The sequence below is a fragment of the Notolabrus celidotus genome, chromosome 6 (assembly GCF_009762535.1).
Source record: "Notolabrus celidotus isolate fNotCel1 chromosome 6, fNotCel1.pri, whole genome shotgun sequence".
Classification (NCBI taxonomy): Eukaryota; Metazoa; Chordata; class Actinopteri; order Labriformes; family Labridae; genus Notolabrus; species Notolabrus celidotus.
In genome coordinates, this window is record NC_048277.1 from 21,148,776 (window position 1) to 21,160,826 (window position 12,051).

General features: G+C 41.8%; 1 protein-coding gene across 1 annotated transcript in view; it reads right to left on the bottom strand.

The window, feature by feature from the left end:
- The window catches only part of LOC117814549 (RNA polymerase II elongation factor ELL2), a 31,796-nt gene that overhangs the window by 13,419 nt on the left and 6,326 nt on the right, over positions 1 to 12,051 (bottom strand). Inside the window, exon 3 of the mRNA XM_034685947.1 lies at positions 113 to 240. Within this exon, the coding sequence (XP_034541838.1) occupies positions 113 to 240 (128 nt within the window). The remainder of the gene's footprint in view (positions 1 to 112; positions 241 to 12,051) is intronic.

Consider the following 12,051-nt stretch of genomic DNA (forward strand, 5'->3'; position numbering starts at 1 on the left):
ATTGAAGAGAGAAGCCACTGTTAAGTTAGGCCCTGCGGTCTCAGTCTGACACTAAATTTACTACAAACTCCATTTGTGGTCGTCTGTGGAAAGTGTTATTTGTGCTGCTTACCCTGAGACATACTGGTGAATGCAGTCGAAGCTGGACTGAGGCTTTTCTTTGCTGTCACTGGACAGGTAGAATGAGAACACTCTGAAGCCATTGGGGGACTCAGGGGTCGGAGCTGGGATCTTCACGTACTAAAGAGAGGAATAAAAAGGGTGAAATTAGTGGGAACTCTTTGAGAAGAAAATACATTTCACTAGTACAAATAAAGTCAAAGTTAGTCTTTTATTTGTGTTTACAAAAGCAATGATTGGGCAGCTTTTAAAATGAACTGTTTTCTGTTCTGTAGCATGATTTTTTAAAAAGTGTGTGTTATATAATTATCATGTCTTCTTCAAAATCATCTGAATCAGCATAATCTCAAAGTAGATCCACAAGGCAGCTTCTGTTACTAAAACTAATTCAAGCAATCTTTACTTTCTCACACAATAAATGTGACCTAAATAATCTCCTCCTCTGAGCCAATCAGAGAAACTTAACAGGACCTCCCAGGTCAGCAGGATGACCTATAGCCAGCCAGTCTTGGGAAGAGTCAGAACTGAAAGGCAGAATACAACAACAATATGGTGGATAACCTCTCCTCCTGTCAGAGACTAATCACAGCTCCATAGCAACAAACAAGCCAGCAGGGTGAAGCCTATCTCTGCCAGAAACGTGTTACACAGAACGACCCAAAAACCTACTTCCACTAGCAGGACAGTTCAACATAGAGAGTCGTTAAGCAACAGGTATTATGTCCCTGTAAAAACACAGCAGCAATGCTTTTCTGCACTGCCTTTTGCTGAGTTAAAGTCTGAAAACAGACAGTTGGTTACTTTTATTTGTTAATTTGTCCTAGATTCAGCCACCACTAAAGACTGTTACCTATCTATTATTATTTTTATTATTATTTTTTGTATTATTATTTTAACCATTATTATTTGAATCATTGCTTTAACATACATTTAACTTTTTAATGCATTTAATGCTACCTTACTTTTAACCTTTCTTTCCACTGTTACTTATTTTATTAATTTTACTTTATTGGTTTTATTTTATTTTAAAATATTTTATTTATAATCCTGCCTTTTATAACTTTACCATTGCTGTTGTTTTCTGTCTCTCTGTTATTCTGTGAAGCACTTTGGACTGCATGTTTTTACGTATGAAAGGTGCTAACGTTGAGTTGAGTTGAGTTCTTCTGTGAACGACAAAAACTTTACCGATCTTTCACTCAACTTAAGCAGACCTTTGGCCACTGCAGGAAGAAGCACAGTCGTTTTTTAACTTTGGGTCACATACTTTTTTTTATTTTAAAGACAGTCGGACAGACCTGAAGCTGCCTTTTTAGTCATCAGTCATAAGTGATTGATTATAAGCTGACCGGCTGAGAGCACAGTGTCCCTGGCAGATGTGGCAGGCAGGACTATAGCTGTCACAAATGCCCAGTCATGCGGCAAAGCCATAAGCTGTTTTTTTTTTTTCTAACAGAGCCAATGAACGGCTCCTCTCCCCACTCCGCGTCCACCTCCTCCTCCTCCTCCTCCTCCTCCTCCTCCTCCTCCTCCTCCTCCTCCTCCTCCTCCTCTAAAACCCAACGCATGCCATTCACCCTGCCCCCATCAGCCTCCAGCTTTCCTTCATGTGCACAGGCCCACCCATGTCAACACAAAAAAAACCGCAAAGCAGCCTACCAGGGCCACGGACACTTGAGACACACAGCTGACCATTAATTCTGACCTATTTATGTCAGAGCGTTCACGTGACGCTGTAAAGTAGAGTCGTGCATATGCCTGCTTTGGGTTTTACGCTAATTAAGGAGCATCAACAAAAAAGCATCAAAGTGAGTGGGGGCAAGAGGCGAGCCGTGTCCTCAGGACCTATTACTTTAAGAGAAGAAAGCTGCGGCCGCCTTGACCAAAATTAGAAGCAACAAGTCTCTGAAGTAGGTTTACAGGTTGAGAGGGAAAAAAAACGTAAATGTACTGCATTTGAACTTGTTTTTGAATGACAGCACTGCCAAACAAAAGCTCTAGCATGTCGTGAGATGAGAGTGCACATTTGCACATCCAGCACTGCAATACTGCCACTAGTCCCCTCTTTCAGTCGATGACAGCACTGTGAGCCCCCTCCAGCCATGCATTAGATTTGCCTGTCAGCTTCGTCCATGCCACCATGCACACTTCACATTCTAATTCTAATCAATGTCACTCAGGTCAGACTGTTCAGAGGTCGCCCCCGTTTTATTCACAGCTTCCTCGCAAGCTTTATAACCATATGTCATTTAACCCATTGGTTCCCAGTTCCTGACTCCAGAGAGAGAGGCTGTCTGTCTGAAACTCAGATAAGAAACCTGGCAGAGAAACAAAAAAAAAATGAAAATGCACTAACTTGAACCTCATAGTTACATTTTGAGAGTAACTTATTTTACTAGTTATTTGAGGGGATGATACAGCTCTAATATGTGGATGCTATAGCCAGCAGCCAGTTAGCTTAGTATAGGAAAAAGCCTGGAAACAGGGCAACAGCTGGCCTGACCTGCACTATGTAACAACCTCTGCAGACCAGGTCCTCTAAACCTTACTATTTTTAGATGTATTGTTTAAATCAATGTCTGACTTGCAGTTAAAGCAAGCTGTAGATAAACTGTACACCTAAAGATGCTTTTCGAACAGAAGTACAAGGAACTTTTAGTTCCAGGAACTTCAACTAAATGGTCGAAGACAACTGTAAGGGAGTTATTAAACAAAGTGAATCACATTTATGTGTAATGTTATTGTATTGTAGTGTATTGTATTATGAAAACACTGTGGGTACTCTACCAATCAGAGAAGTTTGGCTTTGCAGGCCCTGCCCCCCCCCCCCTGGACCTTTGAAAAGTACTATCCCTGAGCAGCAGCTTTTCAGAGGGAAGATTAACAAGCCCAAAACTAAATTTAGACCCTGGTTCCTGCTGTTGAAACCATAAGGTGTTTTTCGACCGCAGGAACTTTACCCCGGGACTAGGGACTTTACCCCTGAACTACGTGCGTTTCGACCGGAGGAACCAGGGTCTAAATTTAGTTCAGGGGTTGTTAATCTCCCCCTGAAAAGCCCCTGCTTTGGGGGTAGTACTTTTGAAAGGTCCTGGGACTTTCGGCTGAACGTAACAGTGTTTGTGGAGTTTACACAGTTGCTGAAACACAGAGGGAGTTCCTGGGAATGCATACTAGTTTAGTTTTTTATTAAGATTTCAAAATATTATTTAATATAATTTTTTTTTGTCTATACATCATTGGCCTGATTTGCACAATCTACCCGGGGCTTCAGCCTGCGGTCGAAACGCAGACAACAATGGGGGCAGAGGAACCTTTTAGTTTAGGGTAAAGAAGTTCTGGACCCCGGAACTCTTGGTCGAAATGCACCTATAGAGTTTCTCAAAAGGTCCCTAGTTCCTGGAGAAAGTTCCTGCAGTCGAAAAGCACCTTAAGTTTGCTTACGATAGCCTAGAGTAGCCACAAGAGCCAGAGCGGGCCCATATATTGGCTGTTATAAACCGATTTACCATATTTTGGAAACACTGTTGACTGAGTATCTTGACAGAGTATTTAGTCAAACAAAAAGCACTGAAAAGATTATTGTTTAACTGTAAAAAGTCTCAATTAATTCAACCATTGCATGCAATTGTTGGAAAATAACTCTTCTTGACAAAACAACTTACCCTTTAAGAAATTATTTTGGCCACAGAAAGTATTTAGCAACTACAAAATACCTTTGGCATCACAATGGTTTGTAGTAAAGCTGTATATTTCATGATTAATCCACTCACTGTGATGAAATGACCTCTGGCACAAATGTGCTCAGTCACTGACACCACCTGTGCTGACAGGTTTGTGATCCTACTCACAGCTAACTGTCAGTCAGCCAGTAGGTGTACATTTACATAGAGACGCTGACTCACAGACATCTCCACAGGGAGGGTTAGCCTAACCTGAGGCTGTGTGTGTGTGTGTGTGTGTGTGTGTGTGTGTGTGTGTGTGTGTGTGTGTGTGTGTGTGTGTGTGTGTGTGTGTCTGTGTGTGTCTGTGTGTGTCTGTGTGTCTGTGTGTGTGTTTGTGTGTGTGTGTGTGTTGTCGTTTCTCTTTTAAAGGTAGAGGAAGCCCTATGCTCCCACGGGGGCTACATGCAAGGGAGGTGAGGTCAAATATCCCGCCTATGTCAACAAAGAGGGATCATTGTTTTGTTGAGTCACCATTGGCAGACATCAGCGAGCAATCACAACACAAGCAATCTGAACACTTATCTTGAAATTCATCATTTAAAATGAGGTTAAAAAGTTTATACGTCACATGACGCACACACAGAAGGGCTTAAAGAAGTTCTCAAGTAGGCTGGCGAAGTTTAGACATGAGGATTACAGCACGTAGGCAAATACAGCTCTAGTACTCAAGATCAAGGCCTTTTAAATCATTTACTACATCAATGTGATGAACAGAAGCCTTTGTCCACCAAACTGCGTGCCATTTACAAAATTTCTGACGGCGTATTGGTTCAAAATGCAGTTTGGAACCACAATGTGCTGTACTAAGAGCCAGAAGTTTTTACATCTACATCGATAGTTTGATTGTAACATATAAACAATGATAGTAATCTTGACCCTCAATTGTGGCATAGCCCCAATTAAAAAAATTACACAACAAAAGTTTCTGTTTCATATACAAAATGGACTACATATATTAATGTCTCTGCTTCTGTTCAGTTCTTGTATTTGATGGCTCTACTCTGGCTGCAGCAGATATGATGATTATGGGCTAAATATTTCATCACAATTGCACGTCGGGTCCAGAATGTGCAAAAGCATTCATTAAACTGCTTACGCTCTGACGTGCTCACATCATAATCATGTGGATCCTTTAATCCGATGATGAATTAATCACAGAAAAGCCTAATGGGAAATTATCATCATCAGGGTGTATTATTGACATCAAGAAACAGGCAGCAGTCAGAGCTGTGTGCAGTGATGCTGTCCATTGTCATGACTTGAGTAAAGTTTGGCCGTTGGGCAGTTACAGTCAGAGCAACCAAATGACATCTGCGGAACAATCCTTAGCACCTTGTCAGAGCAGCCCCCCTGTGGAGCCATGGGCTGCTACAATAACTGCCTCTGTGGCCACATCTGCTACTCTAGGGCCTGTGTGTTTGGGGATGTCAAATACTTTCAGGCTGTTGTAAGGTGTGAACTGGACTGGAACAGAAAATCTTGGCAGGGGGCTCTGCAGTTCAACAAGGACAAAGGACACAGTTGGTTATGTCCTTGTAAAATGTCAACTCTAACTCCCCAAGCATGTTTAAACTACTCATCTTGTGATGGGGTTAAACAGGGTTCTTAACCGGCTATTTGGTGAGAGAGGGAAAAATAACTTCACTAAAGAGATCTACTTTCATCCCCAGTCCTGTTGGAGAGCCAAACATCTGCAGGCAGAGATGAGAGGATATTTCTCCCCCTGTCGTCTTTGCTCCAGAAGGCAAGGTTCCTGGCTCTGGTATTTGGCAAGGCATCACTGAGACGGAGGCAGGGAGCAGGGAGCATGGATATGTGATTTACTCTGAAGTCTCTGCCTCCTGCCCCTGTCTGTACTGACACTAGTTACCATTGTCTTCTCATCTGAGCCTACTCAGCCATAGCTGCTCTGTGAGCTGCCCGTCTTTTGTTCTAGCGTCTTCCCCCCACAAAGCTGAGTGCAATGGGCTGTCGGCCCGCCTGGATTATTCATGAACAGCGGGGACGTGTGGCTGTGTGTTGTCGGAGGGTAAAGGGAGGGATGGGGGGTGTTTGGATGGGTGCATGTGGAGGGGAGGGGAGGGGGTTGGAAGTGGCGGTGGCTCCCAGTAGAGCCAGTGCATGAGGGATGGCCCTAAATAGTCTTTCCTTAGGAATGTGCAACTCAGCTGAGAAGAAAGGGATGGATTAAGGACGGGGCAAGTGCATTTGATCCTGATTCCTTCTTGTCTGGCCAAAGTTTAGGTTGTATTTCTTTTAATCTACAGGTTGAGTGTAGAAAATGGAACTGTGAGCCTTGTTTCAGTGTTACATGCAGCTGAGCAAGTGTATTGATGCGGATGAATGGCATCTCGTTGAAACACAGGGGTCACATTAATTATGATTCTTCACTGTCTCAAAGCTTTGTACAATGTGATCTACAATTCCACAGTGACTCATTTGTACCAAACCAAACATCTCTCATTCTCTAATTCATGCTCTCTAAGCCAGGGTGGATGTGATGGTTCCTGTGCTCGAGGATAAATTCATTGAAGGGGGTTGGTAGAGACAGGAGAGCAAAAAGAAAGAAGGGGGTGGGGGGTAGGGACTGACGGGAGTTAGTGCGGGGACATGGGGATGGGCAACTGTCGAGCATCCCCCAAGGTACTGCCTGTTATGCCAGGCAGAATCAGTCTTTCTGCAAGAGGCTGGAGCTAATCTGTCATCCTCAACAAACACTCTCCGCACCCTCACCCCCCTCCCCCTCCCCCAACATCCCCTCCCCACTGTAGGTGCCCTCCTCTTCATACACAGGGGGATGGAGAAATTTTAGAGCCTATGTTGAATGATAGGACACTGTTTCTTCTGTTTTAAGCTTGAAATGTTGCAATACCATCTATTCCTTCCCTATACTGATTCAGGTACCTAGAGTGGAGTATTGGCCAGTACCAAGTTCCCCTCACATACAAGTATAACAAAAAATATTTAACACATTATTATTGTTTAAAAGCTGAAGGCTATATATCTAGAGCTGGGTACGAGGTAAGCTAATGCTAGTGCCAGCAAGGCTTGTGACATCTACTATCCTCATGTGAGCCATAACCAGTTTTCATGAGTTTTAATCATCTTAACTTACAAACTAATGGACAAAAAAAATCTTAAAATGTGTTTATGGATAACAATGGTGGCTGATATTATGCTAGCTTTGACTATCGTAACATGCTAGCAGTAGATTATTCCTTTTTAACACTCTTAAACAATCGAGAAACACAAATGAATCCACTTTTAAGCAACTTAAAATGTTGATATATTAGTCCATTGTCTTGCATGCTTGCAGATACCAAGCGGCAACCTCCAGTCTAAAAATATGAGTCCAATGCAGAAGTGCTAAAAACTGCAGTTCATCAAGGATCCGCTTGAGGCTGGCACCAGAAGTACTGGAAACCACATACACACCAATTCAAAAAAGCCGATCTTTACAGCAGAAATAAACATGTTTACAGCCTGGTACAAAAGACAAGTGTAGTCTGGATAGCTCATGTCTTGATCGGCACACACTGTACGGGGGGGGGGAATTTTTTCTAACGCTGCAACTTTGAAGATATTGAGATTACGAGTCTTCCAATGAGAGGCACAGCTGACTTGACTGACAGGCGGGAACACAGTAGCTGTTAGCTAGGAGGCTCAAAGCCCGCCTCTCTATGTCACAATCGCTCGACAGCAGCACTATAGCCGCCTACGACGATTGGCCTCAAAACAGCGCTTCAGAAACAGATGGGTGATGTCACGGATACTACCTCCATATTTTATACAGTCTATGGCAGATACCTGATTTCATATTTGGTATGTCTCAGGGGGATTACAATTGCTGCTATTGGTATTATTATGCATTTAGTTGGCGGTGTCGATTCAACAAATTATTAGTGTTACAAATGTAGGCCCACAATGCCAACAGCAGGAAAGCTGGCCCGTGAAGACACAGCACTGTCCAAAAGTATACCAGTGGTCTGATTAACAAGTGACCCTGTTCACTGGCGATCTTCAGCCGAATAGGTCTGTTGTTGTGATAGTTACAGCAGCTGTTGAAACGGGGAGTCCCTTTTAGTATAATGTCAAAATTGACTCATCACATATATCTTAAATGAATGACTAAGCAGCACAGTGGCTTCAGCAAGGACTCTTTCCATTTCTACTGTTGTTGTAACAACAATAACAATAGATGCTTTGACCGACAGTCACCAGTTGACAGAGTAACCTGTTAAACCGCAGCTCTGGTTTGAGCTTTGCCGTCTTTGTGTGCCTACTTCTGATCCAGTTGAAAGGATTTTATCAGCTAATGGATGTGGTTAACAGACTGAGGACATGACCGTCACCAGAGCAGGTTGACATGTTGTTGGTTTACCTTTTAGGCTAACCAGTTAGTTGGAATTTTTATTTCTGTTTAATTGTCTGGGAAAGTCCCTCATCATTATGACTCTGAACACATTTTTTAAATTGTTTGGTTTTACTTAACATGGACTCCCTCTTCTAAAAATCTATGCCCAATTTGCATTTGATGATGGTTCAGAGGTTGGGTAATTCTCTTTACACGCTGGTTTTCAGACCTCGGATGCACTGACAGCAGCAATGCGTTTCCCTAGTTGAGCTCAGGCTGTTTCACTAGAGCAACCTCACAAACCACCCTGAGGGTTATTGCACTATACTCCCATTACTGGACTTTTCTCTCCACGCAAGCAGGCAGTCAGTAATCCTTTAACAATTCACAGATTGTGGATCGGAAAGTATGTCCAAACCTGATTAACTTTCAGGGGAAACTTGGAGAGAGAGAGTAGCAAATCCAAAACATTCAATGAGATGTGCAAAATCAAGTCTCATGGATTGAGGAATCAAGCCAAACAACACATTCAAAGAGGTTGAGATGTCAAAGCAGAAAAGACAGACAGACTCTTCATGTGACAGCAGGTGATAGGCTTTATGAGGTTACTCAGGTTAGTAGTATCAATGATTTCATGCGGGAAATATTTCAAACCAAATGAACGTCACTTTTTTGAGTACATTTTATCCAAAAGATTACAGCAAGATTCGAAAATAGTCCCTTAAGAAGGTGTGTGTATCTTCCCATCACAAAACCTCTAGTGATTACGTAAGACTGTTAAAGCTTTCTGTCTTAAGTTAAACAATAACTCCTTGGTGGTTGTTTCAAGCCATAAGCCTTGGTGGAGAGTCATGTACACAATAACAGTGGCAACGCTTACTTGCAGTGTTAGTCTTGTTCATATCCTGTTGTGCTGCATTTTTAAATCCAAGCAAAAAATGTTTGTGATAAGACTTCTGGGCCTACACAGTACACAGTGTTTTCCTTGTTGTCAACTTTGCTCCTTTTTTTACCACAACTCCTGACTTGAAGGATGATTGATAGTCAACAACTGTGTACAGTAGATTGTAAAGTTTATTATTATTATCTCTAATGATAAATAAAATAAAATAAAACCAGCTTAGTGTTCTAAAACATCTCGACTCCTGAGTTGACCAAATGGTAGAATTAAGCTGATTTATTTTGAAATAATAATAAGCAGCTAAAATAGAAAATTAAAGAAAAAAATAGTGAATGTGTTTAAAACAAGAAGCTACAAATATTTTGACACACAACATAAACAAGTAAAAGGGTCCCAACGTAAGGGATGCACCGATCCCACTTTTTAGATCTCGATACCGATATTGATACCTGGGCTTTGTTATCAGCCGATACCGATACTGGCCGATCTGATTCTGGTATTGATTTAACAATCTCTATTCCTTAATGTGAGGATAGAATCAAGTTTTGGCAACTTCAGGCTATTCTGACTTTGTAAACCAAAATAAAATGAACATTTTTAAACTGACAGTATCATTATTCAAGAGATTATAAATGTGTACCAGCAGTAAATGAGTGAGTTAATCTTCATAACCAACAGATATTACAATTCAACTTTAAACCTCAGCAGTGGATAAGAGGAATTAAATATGCTGTATAAAAAAAATGCTTCAAATGAGAAAATAAAAAACATGTCAACGTAGTGTTTCCATAGAGTGTTTCCCACAGAAGTACAGTTACCTGTGGCTGGGATTAAAATCATTGAATACATTATTACTCTGCCCAGCTTTGCCCTTACTGTTTCCCTTCTCCTCGTCTGATATTGTGATAATATTAATCAGCAGCACATTTTATAAAGGCGCTGATGACGTAGGAGACGCACATGGCTGTTGTAAACACAGAGAAGCATAGAACTGAGATGAATAGATCTGCCATATGGATCGGCACTATATATTGGCCCTTTGTCACCGATATCCGATCTAGCTTTTTGAGTCCGATCAAGCCGATATCCGATACCAGGATCGAATCGGTGCATCCCTACCCAACATGACTGGATTCAAATTGCATCTACTTTTTATGATTCAGTTACTGATGCAAATACTAAAATAAAGGTAAATGAGCACATGGATGCCTTCAACACCCAGCTTTCGCCAAGCTACAATGTAAAAAAAACAAAAAACAAATCCACAATATCTATTTTTTTAATTGAATCTGCTGAGTTTGGGGGTATCAATACTCATAATAAGTAATTAGACCATATTCAAATCTGCATATTCCCTTAGTATCTCTTTAGAGCTGTCTCTCTTGTGATTGGGAGTTCTTTTTACTGTTATTTCCTGTTACCCTGAGGTGACGCTAACATCTTAAGTCTGAGTGTTTCTAGATAAACAAAACAAATTTGCAACAAGAAAACTTGACTCTTGGTTTGTTTTTAACTCTAGCAGGTCCATTTTTCATCTTTCTATTTATCTATCACTACCTTTGTTCCCACTTTCTACCCAGCTAGTACCATAGAGTCTGATCTTTTACTGCACTCGTGTAGCCATAAAATCCTCTTAAAACACTGCCACAGTCACCATGGCATCGTATGAAATTGCTTGTTTGAAGCCAGAGAAGACAATAATGACAGAGAGGCAAACTTACGAAAAGTCCTCGTTAGGCTTCTCATGAGGCTTGTTCCTAAAATATACTGTGTGATCTGCAGCTCTTAAGGCCAACTGGCTCTCTGCATAAACACTGCGAGCCTCAGACGAGCAGAGAACACAGAGACTTTTGCCTCGCTTAACACATCTGGATGAATAGAGCGGCGTGTGCCCTTTCAGAAACACGTGGGACAGCTCTCTCTCTCACTGCTATGCCGCTGGGAGAGGATGGCTCTCAGACCACATTCCTGTTATTGTTATTCTAATTAGCTTCCAGAAAAAAAAGGGAGAGAAAAAATGCACACATACACACACTTGCACGCTGCAAAAAAAGCTTATTTGCAGTGCAGGCAGGAGGGGGGGGGCGAAGCAAAGCGGTGTGGTGGCGGGGGGTCGAGTCAGAGCAGCCGTGTGTGAGATAGAGGCCCTGATGTCTCCCAAGGATTCAGCCGAGGCACAGGGTGAAATGGCAAAATAATCAAGAGGGCAGGCAGGAGGGAGCCCATGGGGGAAGCTCAGCCTTCACACACAGTCGTCATGAAAATATCTTTAAGAGCGCCTCTGCATTCCCCTCATCCCAACGCCGCTGCTGCTGCCTTTGTGTGACAGCTGTGCACATAAATACAGACAGGGCCATAAAAAAAAACAATTACTCTCGCAACTACAGTTCAACATTTATGAACTTAGGGAGGAAATTAAATTGATGTCACACCTGACACAGCATAACACACGGTATTTAAATGTAGCATCTGTGTTTACTGCACCGCTATTACACTCATAAAATTTTAATCCAGAGGTACAAAACAATACTGAACCACTTTATGCTAATGTAATATTCAATGCTCTCCAATGCATTCAGATCTGCAGGTGAAAACATGAAGAAAAATAAGTTCTATTTTTTAACAAATTACGCTAATTACCTTATCAGAAGTGCCCTGCAGCATGGATCACATAAATAAGAACAAACACAAGCTTCATGTCTCACTAAATGGATATGGATCATGCAAACACAACGGCGCTGTTGTCAGCCCTAAAGGAAAATGAGCACTAGGATGTGAAATTCCAGGCCATGGGAACCCAGACCAGCTCTGAGTATATTCCTTTTTTAATCCCTGGTGATTGTTTCAAAGAAATCCACAGTCTGATTCCTTTTCAACTTCCAGCTTCAATAAAATGTGGAGAAAAAAAACCCTCTTGCCTTCTCTTATTTCTTTATAGTTGCATCACAGTC